Source organism: Diadema setosum, chromosome 15 (genome assembly GCF_964275005.1).
Source record: "Diadema setosum chromosome 15, eeDiaSeto1, whole genome shotgun sequence".
Taxonomy (NCBI): domain Eukaryota; kingdom Metazoa; phylum Echinodermata; class Echinoidea; order Diadematoida; family Diadematidae; genus Diadema; species Diadema setosum.
This window is the reverse complement of record NC_092699.1, coordinates 21786910-21810999: the sequence shown is the minus strand read 5'-3', so window position 1 is coordinate 21810999 and position 24090 is coordinate 21786910. Positions and strand designations below refer to the sequence as shown.

Below are 24090 nucleotides of genomic sequence, written 5' to 3'. Positions count from 1 at the left end.
CTCTAATTGAACGTTTTGATTGCATATCATGGAATGAACGCTGCGCTGCTGACGTGTGTTACCGGCAGCGCTTACCGGTACTGTGTGTAGCTGTGGTCAGTTCTGCTCAGAAAATCCTTGCTTTAACTGCCGGTGAGTTTGTTTATATGGATTGAATGCTTAACTCGACGCCATTTATCAAGCACAAGCAGATTAACTCATCTTAATAAGAGTCACATACTAAATTTTACAATGGAATTCACCATCTTGCCAGCTGTGTACTTGTAACAGTCCCATTCATAAGATAACGCGTTGGTGCTTGTATAGAGCTTTAAATGTAGACTCGACTCGGGAGTTAAAATAATCTATTTGCAAGGCCAAGGGTAAAGCCATAGAGTCACGTGGGAATTATTACTGGAAATGGCGGGATGGTAGGTAGGTTAGGAGATAGAATTAATAGTGAGTGATAACAAGGGGAGCCATCTGGCATTGCATAGGCCTACATAGGTAATATTAAACACTTGTTAAAGTGCAGAAATTAATTGTGTGGTGGTAAATTTTATTGATATAAAAAAGCCTAAAACTAGTATTCTATGCACTGCTACTGCCACTGGTTAGTGGTAACTAAAAAAAAAAAAAAAAAAAAAAAAAAAAAAAAAAATATTGAGCAAGTGAAGTTGTAATTGTAGTAAACTAGTAGTAGCCCGTGCCCGATCAGACACTGTGTGAAGCCTATTGCTACAGACAGTGACTAGCAGCAGGGCTGTGTATAGTTTATAAGCAAGTTTAGTAGGTGATAGGTGAGTGGATCCTATCACTCACCAATTACTTGATTTTTGTGGCTCTGAATTCCCTAATCAGATGATGAAATTTCTGCCAAAAATAGCACAAGTTGATAATGCACAAAGTCCTGAATATTACAAATTTTGCAAAATTATGTCAATTAAATCTATTCACACCAATTTTGGGGAAATAGACTTCAAGTTAACCTCTCTACAAAAAGTTTCTTCTTTTGGTGCGGTGGAAAATCACATTATAATTAAGGACACGATTTTTATAATGGAATAATTAATGTCTTTTTTACATAATCTTGTCCATGCACCAGAATCACAATTCATACCCACGATTCACCATACACATGTGTATCGAGCAGACGACAGAGAAGGTTGGCAAATGAGGCCAAATTTTGTATTGTTATTGTATGATAAAAGATCTAACATGAACATTTCAAACAATTTACGTGATGAAATCTTGTGATAAATCAACATCTTCTAAATCTGAGGTGAAATGTGAATTTCTTGGCATTTCTACATTCTTGTGTCACATTTTTGGCAATTTTGGCCCATACAATGCTCAGTAGGGCTAATCTACAAAGTCTTGCATGTATTGAATGTCATCATTATGCAGACATGTGCACATTCAGAATGACCATGATGTCTGGAGAGTGGTTTATAATACCATATTTTAAGTCTTTGTAATGTACGACTGTCATGTCAAACTCTGCTCGCCATATCCGTGTTCAAACTGCTGAACTTGTGTGTGTGCAAATAGATCGCACAGTCTGCACAGCAGCGTGAGTTGAATGGAAGATATTTGTATGTTGTGAGGAGCTGACCATACGTGTACAATGTATGTACCGACCATACAGTTAAGAAGAGGCCACCAAACAGGAGGCAGACTTATCAGTCGGAGATTTCTGATACTGTATGCTGTGAGTGTTTGCCACACACAAACAATGTTGAAACATAGGAAAGCTAGAATTTAAGGGCCCCTTCAAGAAGACGGTATTATATCTTGAGATGGGTTGACTTGTGGAATAGATGAAAGAACATTGGTATTCTGTTGTCATGTAGGCCTACTCATAGATGTCTTAATGTGTATCCCATTCTCTCTCTCCCTGTCTCTCTATAGATTGACACTACACTCAAAACCGGACTGTGTAAAGTTGTCTTACTCAACCAAATATCAGGGAAGCCTATTGAATGACCAGATGCAGATATTATATGGTTGTATGGAAACAGTCACTGATTTGTCTGTCCAGTTTTGAAAGTGCAATCACCAAAGCATTATAGATATTTCTGTGATTGAACAAAAAAGTTGTGGTTTACAAACAAAACAAAATATAATAAGGAAAGAAGGCATTCTAATATGTCGTCTCCAAAGAGGAGAGGAGCAAAGAAGCCAATCAGCGATTCACTTGTTAATGATCAAAGTTCAAGTCATATGAAGGAAAGTTCTGAGTATACAATCAATTCATCAACATCAAATCATGATGAGGACTCATCCCACCATGATGGGTGCAGCAATCTGGATCGGGACAGGGGAAGTATTCTCCTCCTCCTCTTCCTCTACGTCCTCCAGGGGATACCGCTGGGCCTGGCTGGAAGCGTCCCCCTCCTCCTCCAGAGCCGCAACATCAGCTACAAGGAGCAGGCCGTGTTCAGCTTTGTTTACTGGCCCTTCAGCATCAAGCTCCTTTGGGCGCCCATCGTTGATGCAGTGTTCATCGGCAAGATTGGTCGGCGCAAGTCTTGGCTTGTACCTAGCCAGTACCTCATTGGCCTCTTCATGATCATACTGTCAAGGCAGGTCAGTGGCCTGCTCGGGGATACTAGTGCAAACAGCAGTGGCCCGAATGTACCTATGCTGACTCTTCTCTTCTTCATACTAAATTTTCTGGCAGCAACACAGGATATAGCTGTGGATGGTTGGGCCCTTACTATGCTGTCACCAGGCAATGTTGGATATGCATCAACATGTAATTCAGTTGGCCAGACTGCTGGTTACTTCATTGGAAATATTCTGTTTATGGCCTTGGAGTCTGCTGATTTTTGTAATAAGTATTTGCGTTCTGAGCCACTACCCCATGGAATTATGACACTTCAAGGTATTTTTTTTTTTTTGTTTACTATCAAGTATATGTTCCAGAATGTCTCTAATCTCTCCTGCATTTTTTTGTTGTTGTTGTTGTTGATACAATCAAATATTAGCTCTACAATGAAAGGTGAGATTGTATGCATGTTATTTAATGGGGATCGCTTTTCCATGCAAGGTTATTCTGTATGTTTCGCCGGTTGTCAGTTTATATTAAAAAAAAAAATGAACAACAAACTCTGAATGATTTGAACCTCTTGTTCTTCATTGAAAATATGCAAAGTAGAGCTTATGTGACCAGACTTTCCGAAACTTGTCATAAAAAAAGAGAAAGGTTTATATTCATCTGAATAATTTCAAATTGTGCAGGAACATATATCAAATACTGACTCGGCATGTGATTGTGTCTGAGAATTGATGCAGCTTACACTCTAGAAATTATTAGGCATAGAAAAAGTTTAATGGCTTCCTATCAGTGTGCAGTTTATCATAGGGATTCTATGGTATGCAAACATATATATTATGGTGTCACAATCCAGGACCTTCAACAGTGCTTTAAACCAGCTATGCAATTTTGTGTGCTAGAGTAGACTGGACATTTTTTTTTTGTTTTTTTTTTTGTTTTTTTTGTTTTTTTTTTAAATTTTTTTTTTTTTTTTTTTTGGGGGGGGGAACTTTCCCTTTTTTTTTCACCCTGGCTTTTCTACTCTGTGCCTGTGAAGGAATTTGTTCTAAATTTCGTCTAAATCCATCCCTGTTCATATTTATTCTCAGATTTCTTGTTCTTCTGGGGAATAGTATTCTTCATCACCACAACTGTAGTTGCAGTTCTCAAAAAGGAGACGAACAGTCATCAGGATTCAGATATGAGTGTAGCGGCAGCATATCGTCAGTTATATCGCGTTGTGCAATTGCCTGTTGTCATGTCTTACATGGGAATTCTTCTGACAGGCAAGGTAAGTTTTGTTTTTTCTTTGAGCTTGTTGGTTGAGGATCAGCATCTTAACCCTAACCAGACCGGGCTTTTTTGTGGCCGGGGGAGGGTTGATTCAACCCCCCCCCCCCCCCCCCCCCGAGATCTCGGCCGTCGAGCGCGCAGTCGCCACAAAAATTGGCACATGCATTACCTGTGGCATAGTCTACCAAACTATACAAAAAGAAATGGAAATTTTTGTCATAATAATTAATTATGCTAATATATGCATAATATCATACAGTTTGCTCTAAATCAGAAAGTAAAGCTCCTAGAATCCTAATTTTTGGTGATAACATTCTTTGTAGCATTCCTAACAATGTTCTTGAAAAAAATCTGATATCAAAATCAATTTCTTATATATCTTATTGTTTTATGAATTTCTTATGTATTTCGTTGTTTTACGACCTCTTGTTAGGTGATCCGAGTATCCTCTCGGATCACCTTCTGTATCTGTACTGATTCTTTGTTCTTCTTCTTCTTCTTCTTCTTCTTTATTTCTGGACAAAATTTGTGCATCTATTAACTCAGAAAGTTCTCATAGTATCAATTTCAAAATTATACCATATATGTATCGTGTCCCAAAGTCGACAAATTTTATAAAATCATAGTGATCAGTCAACCGTGACGTCACTATGACGTCATTATATGAAAACACATTTTCATTCATATCTCATTAATGAAAAGGAATTTTTCAATGAAATTTACGTCACATATATTTCAAGTCAAGTGCATTCTAGTCATATTATCAAAATTCATATTTTTTATTAAGAAGCGCGCGTATGCGGGCGTTGAAATATTTGTATGCTCAAATCGAGCTCAAATTTATTTTGCACACGTTTCAGACCATTTGCAGCATTTTTTGAAAAATTGAAAAAATTGGACGGGCGCGTACACGCGCGCACATATACGCACGCACAGCTCATATGCAATAGAAATTTCCCGTTTTTTCACTTTGATCGGATGCCTGAAAAGTCAAGGAAGATTTCTACCAAGTTTCAAGTCAATCCGACTCAATATGACGTCATACGGGCCCGTCAAAGTTGAAATTCCGCGCGCGCGTCAATGGCGATATACAGTGCAACTATGCCAAAAAACCGCCAATTTTAAATCCGATTTTATTCTTCAGGATGGACGGTGACCCCCCATTTTCTTTACATATTCTGAAATCTGATGAGTTGTACATGTCATTTCATGGGTTGGCGGTGCTGAAAAAATAATTAAAAGATATCAAATTTCTTAATAAAATAAAAAAAGAAAATTTTCAAAATGACGTCATCGAAATTCAAGTTCACTCAAGCGTATTTCACTTATCCTTTGCCGATTTTCACACACATTTCAGTATGTTGTAGCTTATTAAATGTTCTTTCATTTATATAAAAACAACATTTTGATTGGATGACGGCATCACCTCGTAAAAATGGATTGAAAGTAATCTTGTCAAATTTGACCAGTTTACGTGTTATCTCTATGGGAGTGCAGTTTTTCTGGAAATGAAAATTGACATGACTATCTTTCTCGAGCACTAGCTCACTTATGCTTTGGTGAATTTCTCCCAAATTTTAATATGTTGTAGCTGAGACTTTAGGCTATCGTTAATATGCCCTTCGTTTTTTCATACGACGTCGGCATCACGTCAAAAAAATTGGTTGAAATTAAAGCTTATCTTCGATGTATTGAGATATTTCTTTCTTTCTGCAACTTTCTTTGCAATAACTCAAGAAAGACAGCCCCTATCACCTCCATGTTTTGCACATGTTTAGTCCATGTTACGTACATTGTTTCATAAAATAACAACTACTTGATCGGACACCATCTTGGGTATGTACATTAGGGTCAAAGGTCATAAATATTTCATCCTGTATCTTACTAAATACATGTCCTATCTTTCCCATATTTTGCACACGTAAAGACCATGTTACAAGAATCATTTCACAAAATAACCATTTTTTGCTCAGATGCCATCTTGTCTGTGCAAAGTGGGGTCAAAGGTCATATGTACTTTTTTCTGTACCTTCGTCATGACGTGTTATCTCTATGGGAGGGAATTTTTCTAGATGTGAAAGTTGACATGATAGTCCTTATCGAGCACTAGCTCACTTACCCTTCGGTGAATTTCTCCCAGATTTTAATATGTTGTAGCTGAGACTTTGCACTATCGTCAATGTGCCTTTTGTTTTTTCATACGATGTCGGGATCATGCTAAAAAACTTGGTTGAAATTAAAGCTTATCTTCGATGTATTGAGATATTTCTTTCTTTTTGCAACTTTCTTTGCAATAACTCAAGAAAAACAACCTCTATCACCCCCATATTTTGCACATGTTTAGTTGATGTCACGTACATTATTTCATAATATAACAACTACTTGATCGGACACCATCTTGGGTATGTAAATTAGGGTCAAAGGTCATAAATGTTTCATCCTGTATCTTGGTGAATACATGTCCTATCTTTCCCATATTTTGCACACGCAAAGACTATGTTACAAGAATCATTTCACAAAATAACCACTTTTTGCTCAGATTCCATCTTCGGTTTATTCTGTATCTTCGTTAGTGTATACGGAATTCGGTACCAAAGATGGCAGGTCTGACTCCCTTTTCTAAATGAGAATCCAAACATAAGACGACCAATGTCCCTAATCTCAGATGAAAACTGTATGGTCATGCCTTTTGGGATCAGGACTCAATTCATTGATTTCCAAAAAGATCGGATCACCTAATTTGTCAGTCTTGACAAATTCCGAGTCTAGTTTGATCTTCTTTTTTTTGCAAAATTTATGACATAACCTATTTCAAGCATAATTATGCTAAAATTAATTAGTTTCAGCCTATGAAAGTGAAAATAATCATATCTTTATGAATAACAAGAGAAAACTCCATTTGCATAGACTTTATACACAAAATCATGTTTTTTAGCCATTTTCGGTCTGACAGGCATGTTTAAAAGGTCGTGCAGCATCGTAACGGTATGCACAATTTTTGCGAAAATGGTGTCAAAAGATGTGTGAGACTTGAAAGTAAAAAGTCAGCCAACAGTGCGGTCAAAAAATTTCGCGCGGTGGAGTAGTCGCGAAACATGTTGAGGGTGGTTGATTCAACCGCCGGCCCCTTTAGGGTTGAATGACTGTTAAATGGTGTTGTAGAGAAGAATATCACTGTCTATCAATTCTTCTGTGTTTCTGTGTTTCTTGTAATGGAAGTACAAATGGATTCTGTCAAAAAATCCTTAACTTGTTGTAATACACTGCATCAGTTGTTGCCGATTTTAGTCACTGTGTGTGCTAGTGAGAGCCTTTTATAAAGCACAATAGTGTTACAAATTTTATTTTCTCTTGCTCTGATACATTGTAACATACATGAGAAATTAAAAGATGTGCTGTTAATTTCATGTTGGATTTATTTTGCAGAGATTAGACACACACTTTCACAAGTTTTGTTAAAATGTATTTCTCAGCTATATATCTGTCACTGCATTATGATTATCTCTAGACCTCATTCTTTTGAGTTTGATAATTTTTCTCTAGATTGGCTTTGCAGCTGCAGATTCTATATCTGCCTTGAAGCTCATTGAGGAGGGAGTTCCTAAGGAGCGACTGGCCCTCCTAGGGGTTCCACTAGTGCCACTCCAAATAGTCCTTCCGTGGGTGATCAGCAAGTACACTGCAGGCTCCAGGCCCCTCAACGTAAACCTCAATGCCATGCCATTCAGGTGAGCAGATGCAACTGTTGTGGATATGAAAGTCATGAAAACAGTCTTGAGGCCCCTTCCGTGGAAATGTGCATTGCTGTTGAGTAAAGTAACCTACAGAATAAACAATACCATAGAAAATAAAGAAAATGAAAACAGAAATATTGATGCAAAACTCTGCTAGTGGCGCATATTGACGGATGAAAGACTGGAACCCCCAAATGTCTGAAAATGCAGTGAATGCAGAATAGTAGAAGAACATACTCCTGAAGTTTTAGGAAAATCTGACCATCCGTTCAAAAGTTATCGATTTATAAAATGCCATCAAACCCAAGTGTCATTATTGCTTGAGAAGAAGGCTACAAGATGTCTCAGTAGCATAACAACATAAAGAAAGTTTACAAGAAAGTGTGAAGAGAATTCTCCACTGCAAAAAAGGAGAAAAGAAAAATGATCTGCTGAAAATGTAGCCAATACCAGTGTGACAGTAAAGTTAAGTCAAAGGGGCCTTTTTCTTTTCTTTTTTTTTAATCCTAGCAGAGTCTTTATTAGAAGCAAAATGAGAAACAGAAAAGGTCAGCAGACACTTTCATAATACATGGACTACTGACACGGTGTAACATCACAACATGTATTATCTTGGAGGGGCTGGGGACACAGAACAAAGGAAACAAAATTGGTGGGTTGAATGTCATTAGCAGGAAGCCAATCAGATATGAAAGGGGGATTAGAGCAGTTGGGAGAGAACAAAGAAAAGAAAGGTTAGGGTCAGTGATGATCCCAAAGCTAATGAATGGGAAACATGTGAAGGATTGAGGGGAATGCAGCAAAGAAGATGAGGAACAATAGAAAGACAATGGGTGTTTTTAAAAAGGGTTGAAATAATGCATTGTAGCAACTTAACTGGTCAGGGGAGGGGGGAGGAGGGGGAATCTCAAACAGGATGCATAGGAAAGGTCATATGCTGGTGTACAAAAGTGTGGCAAATACAAATACTGCATTAAATGAATGAATTCTTGCATCAATTTATTTTCATTGTAATCACTACTGCTAATACGCTAGATAATCAGTGCTTATTTATGTCAATACAGTGCAAGATGTCAATCAGTTGCAATAACTTGAAGCTGGTCTGGAGTTCCTGTTTAATCTCTATATTTATTTCTGCTGGCAGTGATTTTGTATTTATTTCTGTGTCTATGTTTGCTAGTTGTACTTACTGCTAAAGTCTGCATTTTTGCTATCAGATCTTTCTGTGTCCCATGGGAGCATGTTTTACTGCCTTTCCCTCTCACTCTTTTGACATTATTTCATCTGACTATGTGATTTTAGTATGTGTATGTAAATCTGTTTATCAATATATTCATCTCTTTATACCCTCAGGTTACTTATGGGTTTGGAGTTTGCCTGGTTGGTGTGGATTACCCCATCTATGAAGCTACCAGATGGAACATTTCCTGTGTATTACTATGGACTTCTCATAGTCAGCTATGCCTTTCATCAGGTACGTTTGACTCATAACTAGCAATGCACGTCCACAACTAAACCCTTGTAATTTGGCATCAGTCAGTTTGCCACTTGCATAATACTGATGCGATGTATCCACCACACTAGAGATTAAATTTGATGTCATCAGAACATGGCATTTTTTTATGCCTCCACCACGAAGTGGTGCCGGAGGCATTATGTTTTCGGGTTGTCCGTCCGTCCGCACGTAAGTCCGTCCGCTTTCGTTTACGCGATAACTTCAGTAATATTGAATGGAATTTTACCAAACTTGGTCCAAGTATAAAGTGTGATGGGGCAATTACTTGATTAGATTTTGGGTGAAATCGGCCAAAGGTCAAGGTCAGATCTTGAAATTGTATCTGTTTACGCGATAACTCAAGATTTGATCAAGCAAATTTCACCAAACTTTGTCTGAGGATGATGTATGGTGGGACAATTACTTGATTAATTTTTGAGTGAAATCGGACAGAGGTCAAAGGTCAAAGATCAAGGTCAAATCCTGAAATTTATCTGTTTACGTGATAACTCAAAACTGGATGAAGCAGCTTTCACCAAACTTGGTCCAAGGATGATGTATGATGGGGCAATTAGTTGAATAGATTTTAGTGACATTGGCAAGAGGTCAAAGGTCAAAAGGTCAAGGTCAAATGCTAAAAATGTTGCTATTTTCCCCATATCCATGCAATGCCCGAAGGTATTTTCTTGAAACTGCATAAAGATTCTCCAGAGAGAGTTTTATGTCATAAGGTTGAAGGTCAAAAGGTCAAAGGTTAGGTGAAAATGTTACAATTTCACTTTTCTCGCAAATGGTTCAATGTATCTTCATGGAACTTGGTGCATACGCATGTACTGACTGGCAGGGATTATCTAGGGAATTTAGGGGTCATGGGTCAATAGTCAGGGGTCAAAGGTCAAGGTCAACTCTTCAAAATTGTACTATTTCCCTCATTTACTAGTATGTGCAATGCTTGCTCAATTCCCCAAATGCATGTACCTGCACTCAATAGACAATTATAGCAAATTTTTTTTACCTAGTTCAAGGAAAGTGAACATTCAAGATATTTCTGACAAACCTGTCATTTAAATGCTTTGCCAGTTATGTGAAACTGTCATCACACATTGTGAAGACATTGCACTATACACCTATTGGGCGAATCATGCATTATGGCGGAAGCATCTGTCACCATAGCGACATTTCTAGTTTTTTTTTATATGCCTTGATTACGGAAGGGGAAGATGTAGTATTTTGTTTCTGTGAGGGAAATATCAAACAATCAATATAAGAGTTTATCCATAGTTTGGATTTGAGTTGCTTCTATAGCCACTGTTCGGCATGGACTGTCAAGAAGTGTGTGGCAGTGGATCCAAACAGAATGGTACATGAATTTCTCAATCTGTGTCCATTCAAATTATGGATGTAGATCTCAGCTGGACAAAAAGCCCCACCCCTACCACCAGGATATGTATTTATCACAATGTATCTTTAAGGCTGCTAGCATTTATTGACCCACTAACGGGTGCTGGAAAATGAAATAAAACTTATTATTATTATTATTATGATGATGATGATGATGATGATGATGATGATGATGATGATGATGATGATGATTATTATTATTATTATTTATTCGGCATTTGCAAAACAATACAAGTGATAACAGAGAAACAGAATAAACAAACAAAACACAAGTAAACAAAGTGTCAGGCTTTCCCTGTTGAGCTTAACAAAACAAAACATAACATAACCCAGAAATCAAAAGTTTTATTTACCAGATATGATGTTTGTATCCAACAGGTGGCCCTCTACTGTATGTTTGTCTCCTCCATGGCCTTCCACGCCCGTATCTCTGACCCAGTGATGGGGGGTACGTATATGACCCTCCTGAACACTTTATCCAACCTAGGGGGCAACTGGCCCCCAACGGTTGCCCTGTGGCTGGTTGACAACCTGACATGGAAGTCTTGTCTAGGGGGTAGTGAGGAGGGACTTGACTGTGATGTCCACGCTGAAGTTGAGGTGTGTATGACAAAGTATCATAAAATCTTGTATATATGGCATGTCCCTAAACTTTGACAGAAATGAAAGCCCTATTTGATGACTAAAAAACAAAAGAAAAGTTTACATTCACACTGCCTTCTTGAGTTTCTCCACTTCCCCTCTCTCTCTTTCCATTTATCACCATAATCATGTTAATTTCATCTTCTTCTTTTTTTTTTCCTCTCAATTTAATGCAAATTTAGTTGGTCCCTTGCATAATTTCTTGTGTGGTGTTGGTCACACTTGACAAGCATCCCGCAAATACTTAAGCTTGCAATCCCAGGTTTTGTTAAAAACTATGGCCAGGGGATTGTGTGTTTTGTGTTGTTGGCAATCAATTCTACATGGTTTTTCACCTCTTCAGTTTACTGTAAATCGAGTAATGTTCACATGCATTTTAATTTCATAAATTTCGCGAGAGCTAAGATTCTCGAAATTGTCTACACTATATGCATTGAATGTTAGAGGCAACTCGCGAAAATTTCATGCAGCAAAAAAGGCCATCGGCTCCAATTCGCGAAAATTTCATGCAGCGAAAATATTGTGTTTTATAGTAAATCTCTTCTCTTCTCCATCAAGTACCATCATTGTGTGTGATTTACTAATGTTAATCACTGACATAATGGGTCATGTAACCCCACACTTTGTTGCTCAGATCACGTTTCTGAGAAATGATTTCATGAGTGACTGAAAAGTCCCGTGGCTCTTTAAATGTTGCCCTTGGCAGCATCGTTAATTTACTGGACAATTATGCAACAATTGACAGACTTGGAGATCTCTGCCTTACTTGAGTCTCAGCAAAATCATATATTCTAGACAAGTTGTAGTTTACGAAGTTCCAGTACATGAAGTCATTTTGTCACAAACTTTCTCCAGTATTGTGAATTACACAATTAAGCACATAAATGAGTACCAAGGATTATCTTTTCCATAAATGAGTGCATTCCACTGTGTGTGTGACAGTTAAAAATTAGACAGAGTTTCGTCTTTGGATTTGCCCTGTGTTCATTGTGAAATAAGTTCCTGAAATGCGGATTTACTCTCCATATAAAAACATACAATCCTTTGTTGTAAAGCCAAAACATAGTTCTCATATGCTTGCACACTGTTAATTATTGCTCCAAAATGTACACGTATGCCAAAGAAATGTTTTAAATAAAGCTGTAATAACACAATTTAATTTGGGAAACAATGAAAATGCAAAATATTTGTCAAAAAGGTTCACCACAAATTCACAATCTGAGAGCTTACTTTATCACAGTTGCTATTCAATTTTTCATAACCGATTTTCAATAATCAACAAATCAGGTCACAGCAATATCCAGTGATCTTCCGCACTAGAGTGAATCGCATGCAGCTTGTTGGAAAATACCATTGCAAAAGCACAATCAATCATCATGTAACATTCTACCTTCCCACTGTACTGGACAGGGAGGTCTCTTCGGGAACTAAAGTTGTGTGCTACTAATAGTACTATCAAAATGATTCTACACTCAATATCAAAATATTCCAAAACAAGTCATCATCCTGGCAAATCGCATCAGCCAGGTTAGTTTCCTGGGAGACCCTTTTGATATATTGCCAGCAAATTCCAGTTGGAAGATTAATTTTTACCCTTTCTGAGAACTATGTTTTGGGCTTAATGCACTTGTATCAATCACGCTACATTACAAAGACACTCCTTTAAGGTGTTGAATATTTGTGGTTCAGTTTTGATAGAAAATTTCATATTTAGCAACTTTCATCACCTTCCTAAATGTGTGCTCCTCAATCTCGTTTTGGAAAAAAGATAAATAGCAGTCAATGTAAACAGCTGCATATAACTTTTGCAGGCTTGCACAGGTGCGGGAGGGAAGTGCATTACAGACGTTGATGGCTACTACATAGAGTCGGCGATCTGTGTAGTCATTGGCTTTGTGTGGTATTGGATGTACAGACGACGCATTCTTCGACTCCAAGACCTTCCCCTCAGCTTATGGAAATTAAAGGGACTCCAGCAATCGAGGGATTGACTAGCAACAAAGGCCTATGATGTTTGATTTTCTGCATTCAGGTAGCATACTGCTGTAAATATTTTAATTTCTATTTTTTAACATTACATAGTTAGCAGTACACACATCAAATATACTGCTATGCATCTGTGTCTTGATTCAAACTGCGATTAACATTTGAGGACATGGACAAACAAATCTACAGTTTTATGCTCCTTGTGTGTGTGTATGTAAGGATATATTATATACATACTATATATATATATACAAAATGTATATATGCCTGTGTGTGTTACCCATCCCTGGTGTGGGGTAGGGGTATGATGACTTCAGTGATGACATATGTTCTTCAAGAATTGCATGAATACTGCATTGACGAAATACTAAAAGATAGTTAAAGTCATGGGGTAAAGGTGTAATATTGCAGTTAGGCAACTCAACAATACACAAAATCAATCATTTGTTGCTCTTAGGAATGGAAGGTTATTAGTCATATATCTAGAAATAATCTCATCTGATAATTTCGGGCACATATCAAAGAAAAAGCACTTTTTGACATTGATTATTTGCTGATTATGAAGATATTTACTAATGTATGGATTCTGAGCAATTTAAAATAAATCATCAAATTGGATGTATTTTTGGAGACGATTGGACGTCAGTTTGTTGGCGGAGAAAAGTAACAGTCAAATCTGGATCTTTGTTATTTTGAAATCAAGTGTGGTGTTCTACTAGAAATTGTTTTGTTTTAGTTAAGACCCGATTTCCATCACAATGTCAGTGGGAATCTTCCCACTTTACACTCTGTACTTCGTATAACTTGCTATTTTAACAAGTGTATATATGCTCTTATCTGTAGCTGCTTGAAATTTTCTGCTGATGGCTAATGCTTCGTAAGTCTTTCACTTGCTTCACCTTAACCCCTGACCTTTTGTCTTCAGAGATGACAATCTCAATATCCAATCTGTGGTCATTCATGTATCGCACCTCCTAAGAGATAGTAAGTCTAGCTCTTGTTTGTGGCAGTTTCTTATGAATCAAGTAACTTTCAGACTTAATGTTGGCCTTTGATCCTGACCATATCAAGGTCAGAATCAAGAGATATCTGCCACGTCATATGAAGACTTATTGAATATCCATGTTGAATATCCCTAAAAGTTATTTTAAGTCATGGGGTAATGATATAATATTACAGCTAGGCAGCTCAACAATACACTAAATCATCATGTACCATCAACTTGCTCTCAGGAATGGAAGGTTATTATCTATATATCTAGAATAATATCATCTAATAAACTTTGGCGCATATTACACGGGGAATTAAATTTTTGACATTGATTATCACTAATTATGAAGATATACTATTGTATTGATTCCGAACAGTTTAAAATAAATCTTCAAATTGGATGCATTTTAGGAGTTGACTTGGTTGTCAGTTTGTCGGGGGAGAAAAGTAACTGTCAAATCTGGATTTTGTTGATTTGAGTCTTATTGAATATCCATGGTGATTACATATTACATATTATCAAGGATCACCACATAAAAGGGTAAATTTCATTGACTTCTATCTCTGTCTTCAACTTGGTATGATCATAGTGATCTATACAAAGTGTTATTCAGCTGCTTCAAGTCATTGTAAAGTTGTGATGGTAGCAAGAAACACTCTGCATTTATATAAAAATGTAAGCACTAAATATCTTCAGCATTACCTTGTGGAAAAGGCATAAACATAATACATCCGTCTTATTACTTTTTCTTCTTTTTTTTTTTTGCATACAGTATGGAAAATAAAGGTCAATAGAAATAGATGGAAGTACTTGTGTAATATCTATGTTGCTATGTCATGGGAATGTATTTTTGCAGAATTTGTGTTTGATTTTCTAAATGCTTTCCAGAGACAACCAAAACAAGAATGAAGGATGCTTTAAAGTGCCTTGTGTCACATGTGAACGTGTGTTAATCTGTAGGTGAGGTAGTGATCTTAGGTGCTTTAGAGCAAGGGCATTGTTTGTGGTTAAGATGGTGTCAGCATTTGGCGAAGCAAGGTGTAATAGGTAGGCAGATAGGCAGATAAGCTTAGTGGTCAATTTATTTTCATGGATAGATTTTTCTTTGAAAATGTAAAATAATGAAGGGTTAGAAAAAAAACAAGAAACAAAAAAGTCTGACTGACAAATTGCCCTACATCGACGTAAATAAGATTTACATCGATGTAGGGCAATTTGTCAGTCAGTTGCAGTGGAAGCATCTCGACGGAAGAATTTCATGAATTTGAATAACAAAAAAGTCATTGTTATATGGTAATTCCTTCTTATCAAGCTCACATATTGATTTTTATGCTGGAAAAGCATGTGTTTTTGCTTTATTTAGCAGTTGGTTTATTTCATATAATGCCTTAATAGACAGCCAACATAGACATAATTTTGTAGCTTTATACTTTGGAAGTACAAATCCAAAGTACCTGTACATGTTTTTATAGCATATTTGTTTTACAGAAGAGTTGTACATATGAAGATTCTTTCCTATGACATTCAGTCCATGTCTTACAAAACCTTGTAGTCGTAAAGTAATAAATTTAGTAGAGATTTTGATGTGTTCTTCATTCTAAATAGCAGAATAATTGAAATCATTTATCAAAATAAAAAGAAGGAACTACTATGCAAGCAGAGGTGCAGTTGCACCCATTCCCTGCTTCTTAAGGAATGTCTACCATTCGGTCATTTTAGAAATACCGTATGTACTATGGCAACAACATGCCTTCTACAGCTGCCACAAAATTTACCATTTACAGTCAGTATTAAAGTCATCATGCAGAGAGAGAATGCATTTTATAGAATCAAACTTGGAACAAACTGCCTCAACATGACAGGCACACACTCTCTCTGCACTTAACTATCGCAGACAACACCAAACATCTAGTGGGGCAGATATGTGAAAAGATGCTCACATCCGGCAGAAAGTATGAACTTTTGCATATAGAGGTATTTGAGGGCGCCGATTTCAAAAATTGCCGGATCCATTCCCTGCTTCGTAGATCTGACTACTGGGTCGGCCACCATTTTGAATTCCAATATGGCCGCCATCACAAAACATTTAAGGATCCCTATCTTCAGTTCTGAATAACATAGGCCATTGAAATTTGATACATAAAAGCATGGTGATATGATGACTTCAATAACGGACTTATTTGACATGTCTGACAAGCTGCAGGGCAGCCAGTTTGAATTTTCCTACATTATTGGCACGTTGGAGTGATGAAAATCTCTATCTCGGATTTGTAAATTAGGCTACCTGATTGAGCACGCGTTTGTAACTGATTGAGTGCACGCTGCTGTATTTACATTGTGACATCAGTGAAAGGTGCCATATGCTTTATTTTTGCTGCGTTTTTTGGCATATCCATGAATGTTAATCGTGATGTTTGTCTCAGCAGCCATATTGGAATTCAAAATAGCGGGCATCGTGTGTGTCAGACATATCACATTATTCCATTTTCATACTCATTATGTTAAAATACCCGTTTCCACCTAATTTCAGCATCACTCGTCACTTAGAATTCGAGATAGGGATTTTGAACATTTCGTCGAGGTGGCCATATTGGAATTCAAAATGGTGGACATTTGATGCTTGTTAGACACTTCAAATTAATCTGTCATCAAATTTAACATGTCAAAACGCTCCTGTTTACCAAATTTTGGTGCCACAAGTCCTTTAGAACTGAAGATAGGGATCTTTAAATATGTTTTGTGCAAAGAGATTTTTCTCCTCCCTACCACTAGAGGGCGGACTCTACAATGGTGTCAGTGATTTCATGGGGGCTGCCATTGACCCACTTAGTAATGGCGGACTTTAAGTACTCAAGTAACATTTTTACAGCGTGTATTACGCGAACTTTTGAACTTTTACGCTAGTACGCACTTCTTGATTTGGCTGCTCCTCGGTTGCTCGTTTGCTAGCGCCAGCGTGTTAGCACGAGGGGTAAGCCTACTGCCAATGCCCCCCCCCCCCCCCCCAAGCGCTCACAAAACAATAGTACTGGGCGTATGAAGAGTCCGTCACTAGCAGTCAGTGGGGAAAATCTCTTTGGTTTTGTGGTGGTGGCCATATTGGAATTCAAAATGGCGGCCGACCCTGTAGTCAGATCTCTTGGATCTGGCAATTTTTGAAATCAGCGCCCCTAAATACCCCTATATGCAAAATTTCATACTTTCTGCTGAATGTGAGCATCTCGACCAATTTTTGCTACATATCTGCCCCACTAATCTGGTGAATGTGGCAGTAGAAAATTAGAAATCTCAATACATTGTACTGAGTTTTGTGCAATTATAATGGCAAAAATATTTTGTAATTGAGTTAGGTATTTTTTTTTCCAATGTATGACTCCATTATCTACCTCTCTGATGGTCTTGATTGTCAAAGCCAGTGGAAGTTTGGGAAAAAAGGTCAATGCTTTGTTCACTCCAGTTCCCATTTAATTACATTATTGTGCATTTATATCCCATTCCGGTTTTATCTAAACCATAATACTTCATTGCTTCGAGCTCATAGCATATTATGTTAATGTCTATGCATGTCGATACCTAAAGGTGTAAATGATATGACGTACAGAAGACTAGTTCAGCAGATAACATCACATTACAATTTGAGAAACTGACTGGGTTTTGTTTGTTTGTTTGTTTGTTTGTTTTTTCTCATGGTTAACACAAAGTTCTCATGTCCCACTTTCATGGAATAATGATGTTCAAGTGCTTATAAAAAATGCTACAAAGGTTCAACAACATGAACTTAAGAAATGCTTGATTGATTACAGGTATTTTTATTAACACATGAATGTGTTTGTACCTTGATTGTCAAAATTTGGGTCGCAGAGTTGTTTGTGTGTTTGTTTTTTCTATGTCTAGACTGTACTTGCACACATTGTACTGTACATTTCTTCACATGCCCAAGAAGGAGACCATTGTGCCAAACATTCTCTGGCTGTTTGCCAAAACAATATTGGACTTAGTAAGTCTTGATATAAAATCAAGTGCTTTCTTTTACTGTTGATCTTCTCTTTTTTTTTTATCATTTTTGTTTTTGCTTCAATTCCTTCTTTTTGTGTCGCTGTTGTGCAGAAGGCATGACATTTTCGTAGGACCAAAATTATGCATTACAGACAGAATTCCTGTGTTTTTGGTTTGTCCATCCATGCATGGGTTCATTTGCTACAGTTCTCATTATACAGTGGAAACTCTAGTATTACAAGATCCTTGGGACCAAGACAATTGTTCTTTATAGCAGATATTTTGTTATACAGTGTATCAGTAGTCAATAAACAATACAAACCAAAGGAAATAGGAATTCATTGGAACTGGAGAATTTACTTTGTTATTTCAGACATTTTGTTATATCAGACCTCTTTATATTGAGTTTCCACTGTACACAGTGTTCTCATGGTACTTGAGGTGTTCATCATACTAGGAAAAAATTAAATCCATCTTCGTGAAGGTCCAAGCTCACTGAACATTAAATAAGAATGTCAATTTTCAGCCATAATTTTAGCTACGGATATCCACTGATAAGGTGATTTGCTGGGATGGATAAAATTAATGAATTGACAATGACAGTATGGTGAAATATTCAAGGTCACATGTTACATACTTTCCCCTTTCCAGCCATACCCTCATGTAGGAACATTCCATGGTAATGTAAATTACAGTGCACTCCTGTCATAACAAACATGGTTATGACGAAGTTCTTGTCACAACAAAGTCAAAATTTATGTCCTAAAATTATCATCTACAAATATATCTTTTAATCCTTTGTTTGACTTTACTGAAATTACTTTATGACGAAAGAAAACTGCCAATCCTGAGGACTTTGTTTTCATGGGAGTCACATGTATTTTGTTAGCAAGGACAAAAATAAATGGACACTAGATAATTATGGGGTTAAAGATTGCACTGTTATGGCTAAGAATGTCATTTTCAGCCATAATGTCAGACAGGAGAGTCAAGTTAAAAGATACAGGCTGGAAGATATTTCCAAGTGTGCCAAGAGGTGAAAGTGTTATTCTGCAGGTCAATGGTCAAGATCATTGAGTTTTATCTAAATGGAAATGAAGAGAAACACCTGTAATGGAATCTAGTGATCATGTGTGAAGATGGAGGCATCCCAATCCACTGCTTGCTGCTACCAAAATGCTCTTATTGATTTATTGCTATATGCATTCCATTTAAAGGCACACGGTCCCGATGGTTCCGATGGTCCCGATCAACTCCTCTTTAGCGCTTACGCTTTGGCCCATTTCCCCGAGTCCGAAGAAGTCCAATCCACTGTAGTCAGTGGTGCGATCACAGTTTGGGCTCATGATTCGGCCGAGGGGGACAGCTTTAGCAAACTTCTTTTGTGATGTCATACTAAGAAGCACATATGCACACGCCTTGGCATTACTACAGACTGCGTGATGCGCAGAGAAGACAATGAAGGCAACGTTACCTAGTAACACCTACGCGCTTTACTCTTGATGACAGCTCAACTTCGGCAATCTTTGTACCAATGCTAATGGTAATTGGCACTATCAATCAACAGTGCCCTCTACACTACCGGGACTATGCGCCTTTAACTTGAAGGTGTTGGTGGTTGTATTCAAAAATATATTAGGATATGAAGATACAGTGTACATCATATATTACCAAAATGAATTGTTGAAGATATTCATTATGTCCAGTATGTGTGGTCTGTTATATTTTGTACAGCATCTACCTACAGAAATTTGGTGTGTATGGAGAAAGGGCAGCACAGTCTGGCTTATGCTGACAAGAGCTTCGTTTTAAAAAGTCTGACTCAATTGACAAGCAAGTTTGATCTATATTCTGCTACACAAAAAAAAAAAAAAGAAAAAAGTATTTTAAAAAAATTTTAAAAAAATCAAAAAAAAAAAAAAAAATCGCAGTACTTGTATCTGAGACCAGGGAAGGATGATATCTCGTCCAAATAATGATGTCGTACCTATTCATAACTTCCAAGAGAAAATGGTGCATTATGTGATTCAATCAAGAAAGACTGGTGAGAGAATATGTTACTTCTCTGGGCTTTGGCATGCTATTAGTGCAATCAATAAAAGTAACAACACAAACACACTCTCAATGTTTAATAAGTTATATGTATTTTTTTCTTTATTGGGCTATAGGGTTTTGCTAAATTTACAATTGTTATTGTGCTTATAGCAACGTTAAGAAAAGTATATTTACATATGTGCAAAATTGATTTATAAACTCATGTTACATACAAATATTTGTGTACAATAAAGACTAACGAGTAAAGATAAAAAAACGTATGTGATTATGTTGGTCTATTTCTTCATTTTGCCTCCTTAAAAAAGCATCCATGTTTGTGTAAAATATGATAGCACTGTTGCAAATGAATACATGTACAGTATTTCAAATTTGATTTGAAAATCGCACAATGAATTCAGTGATATCCTGTCTAGTTATACACTGTCCAGTCCCATAAGAGTTTGTGACATGATAAATGCTCCTCAATATAATACTCATTCTAATTAACCAGATATTTCATATAGGCACTGTCGCTTAAACCATGTACTAGTTTTAGTCTACAAATGTTTTAACACAGTCGTAAAATGGAAACTGCCACTGAAGAACCACGCATTTTGAAATTTTCTAATTTTTGCAACTTAAAGGACAAGTTCACCTTCATTAACATAAGGATCGAGAGAATGCAGCAATATTAGTAGAACACATCAGTGAAAGTTTGAGGAAAATTGGACAATCGATGCAAAAGTTATGAATTTTCAAAATTTTTGTGTTGGAACTGCTGGATGAGGAGACTACTAAGGCTTGTGATGCCATATGAGTACAACAGTTTAAAGAAAAATGTAAAGAAAATTCAACATATTTTCACTTTTTTCGCATAATAAAAGAGCACTTGACTTGTCTCTTTCTAAAGGCAATGGGAATAATATTACCCATAACATATGTCAGTAACAAGTCAAGGGAATCTGTACTTTTTTCAAAAAATGAAATTTTGTGAAATTCTCTTTATATTTTCATTACATTGTTGTACCCATGTGACATCATACACTGCAGTAGTCTTCTCATCCAGCGGTGACTGCAAAAAAACTTCAAAAATTCATAACTTTTGAACGGATTGTCCGATTTTCCTCAAACTTTCAATGATGTGTTCTACTAATATTGCTACATTCTCTCAATCCTTATGTTAATGAAGGTGAACTTGTCCTTTAAATCCTTATCCTCGTGTCATATTTTTTCCCTCAGATCAACAAGAGTCTCTTTTTACCATGAATAGCTCATCAGTAGTCATACACTCAAAACCAAGATTGCTAGAGTTATCATGTAGACATCAAATACATAAGCAGTGCATGAAAGTACAGTTACAGTGGACTCCCGTTATAATGAAGTCCTCGGACAGGCAGTTCACTTTCGGAATATCGAAATTTTGTTATAACCGAACAAATAAATAATAAGAAGACAAAGAGTGGATAATGTTGCGACCTGAATTTTTACTTCGTTGTAACCGGAATTTTGTTTAACCGTGTTCATTATAATGGGAGTGCACTGTACTTTTACCATATTTATAACCAACGTTACCAGAAAAGTTAATCACAGCTTTCTAATGAGGTGCATTTAATTAATTTTTGTACTGGTTTTGTAACCTTGTTTTCATTATGTGTTGTTGGGTTTTTTTCTTTCGCAATGAAAGCTTCATATGTTAGGTTGCAATTTTGAAATTTTCAGTTGCATTGGTAAATGGGTCTGTAACATCTATACTACTGTATACGCCATATATTTTGCGAGTCTAAATTTTCGCGTATCGGGAATTCCCAACGATTTCGCGAGTGGTTAAATTTGCAATCGTGGAGTCCTGTACTGAACGGAGAAATGTACGTACATACGTCATATTCACATCGGAATCAGAGTCAATATTTTGGCGCGTCTTTAATTTTGCGAATAGTACCTGACTCGCGAAATTCGCAAAAATAAAGACCTCGCGAAATATTGAGCGTATACAGTATCTGTAAAAAACTGTTTACCATCACGAATAAGGTTGGTTGATAATCTTCATTGACAAACCAGACTCTGAGATAAAGATAAATCATATTCAAGTATCATGCTCTGTGAAAACACATTGATATGTGTGAAGATTCCTGGCACAAGCCCTGGGCAGAGCAATAGGCACTGCCTAATCCTCCCCCACACTTGCATAAAACCAGGAAGTTTACAGTGATGAATACTGGTATGTGCACCATTGTGCCAAAACAACACAATAGAAGGAAACACTGCGTGTGTCTGCGTTTGTATTTAAGCCTGTGTTTTGTGCTCACACGAGGGAGCAATGTGTGTTGTTATCATGGCTGATAGAATTACCATTGATGACTGTGTGTGTTTTCTTTTTTGCTTGTTTGGGTTTGTTTATCTTTTTGTTTGCTTGTTTTTTTTCTCACACATCTGGTTGGACTAAGTACACATATTTGTATTTGAAATGGCCATTAAGTGATAAAGAACACTGTATGCATTTATAGGTGTTGGAACTACTTTAAAGGCTCACTTACAAGCCCATACATTGGTACATGTGATGCAAATTTTCACATTCACATCGGTTGGTAATTGTTTAATGCATGCAGGGACTTTCTTGGTATGATGTTCCAAAAATCCAAAAAACATGAAAAACATTGTTCCATCAGTCACAAGTAGCATGATGAAAACATGTTTTATGCTATTTTTGTGAAGAAATTGTGCTGTTTTGAGAGCACAAAGTTAGACTGATACACAGGTCACTTTTGTGAATTCCCAAAATGATACTGCTTTGCCACCTTGATTCATGGGAGCATTCATACAAGTATTAAACAAGTTTCTGATAGAACAAAAAAAAAAAAAAAGTCAAAACTGATAGACAGCCACTCAAGTCTCAACAAAATTCAGCAGCATCATCTCTGCTTTATACAAAAACCACTGAACGGATTTTGCTCAAATACTTTTTCATTATTCATAACAAAGTGCCTTTATAAACGTAAGAGGCTGCAGAATTTGTACTGAAAGGCTAAAACATGAAATGATGCTGTATTTGAAGTAGAAATGACAAAAAATGTCAATGTGTCCTTCCCAAACAGCACCCAGCAAACAAGTGTGAGTCTTCAATTCTGTTATCCTTTATTCATATGGCGATGAAGATTTAAAATATTGATTAGGCGCTTTTGACTTCACACAGCCAGTGTAGGTGCCAACAAGACTTCCGTTGTGAACACTAGTCCAGTATACAATCACTGTCTCCTGCATGTAGCCTTGGGAAACATATAGGACAGACATCTTTGGGCTGTAGTTTGTCTAGTAGGCACTACCCAGAATACTGCGGTCCTTCTTGCTGGGAAGGGTGTCAAGTGCATTGCTGAAGTCAGCGATTTGGCCATTCAGCTCACTCTCCTCGTCTCCAGAAGATGACATGAGTGACTGACACTTGTCAGTAAGATCCCTGGCCTATCAGAGAGAAGGGAAAATAGAAATCAAGATCTATGTTTGAAGATGACAATTATGATTCACAAAGAAGAGATCTTTTCAGCCCACACTGCACATGTTAGCAAGTTAGCATCATAGGCATGTTGTGACAAGTCAACCCAATGGACAGTCACTCAAAGCTACAAAAACAAGAACAATTCTCTTCAATGCTTGAGAAGAAAGGCTATGTCCTTCCCAGTGATGCACTTTTATGCAAGCTACTTCATTTTAGTTTTCACTCTTGAACACAACTTACTGCAGAATACAAATATTCCATTGGGTCCTCAACGTGATTTATGGCAGAAAAGAGTATGAGACTTAATGAGGTCTCCTAATTAAAGGACAAGTTCACCTTCATTAACATAAGGATTAAGAGAATGCAGCAATATTAGTAGAACACATCAGTGAAAGTTTGAGGAAAATTGGACAATTGATGCAAAAGTTATGAATTTTTAAAACTTTTGTGTTGGTACCGCTGGATGAGGAGACTACTACAGCTTGTGAGTCATATGCGTACAACAGTATA

The 24090-nt window shown here is 37.0% G+C and overlaps 2 protein-coding genes across 2 annotated transcripts in view; one reads left to right on the top strand and one right to left on the bottom strand.

Moving 5' to 3' along the window:
* Positions 1-1949: 1949 nt before the first annotated feature.
* On the top strand, positions 1950-20221 carry LOC140238451 (acetyl-coenzyme A transporter 1-like). The gene is made up of 7 exons (XM_072318354.1): positions 1950-2866; positions 3628-3809; positions 7355-7539; positions 8899-9019; positions 10820-11041; positions 12895-13115; positions 19274-20221. The coding sequence occupies exons 1-6, from the start codon at positions 2128-2130 to the stop codon at positions 13072-13074; spliced, it is 1629 nt and encodes a 542-aa protein (XP_072174455.1). The 5' UTR covers positions 1950-2127; the 3' UTR covers positions 13075-13115; positions 19274-20221.
* LOC140238452 (zinc finger MYND domain-containing protein 12-like) overlaps positions 20184-24090 on the bottom strand; it is an 18223-nt gene continuing 14316 nt past the window's right edge. The window contains exon 7 of the mRNA XM_072318355.1: positions 20184-23546. Coding sequence (XP_072174456.1) covers positions 23397-23546 — 150 coding nt within the window. The 3' untranslated portion in view covers positions 20184-23396. The remainder of the gene's footprint in view (positions 23547-24090) is intronic.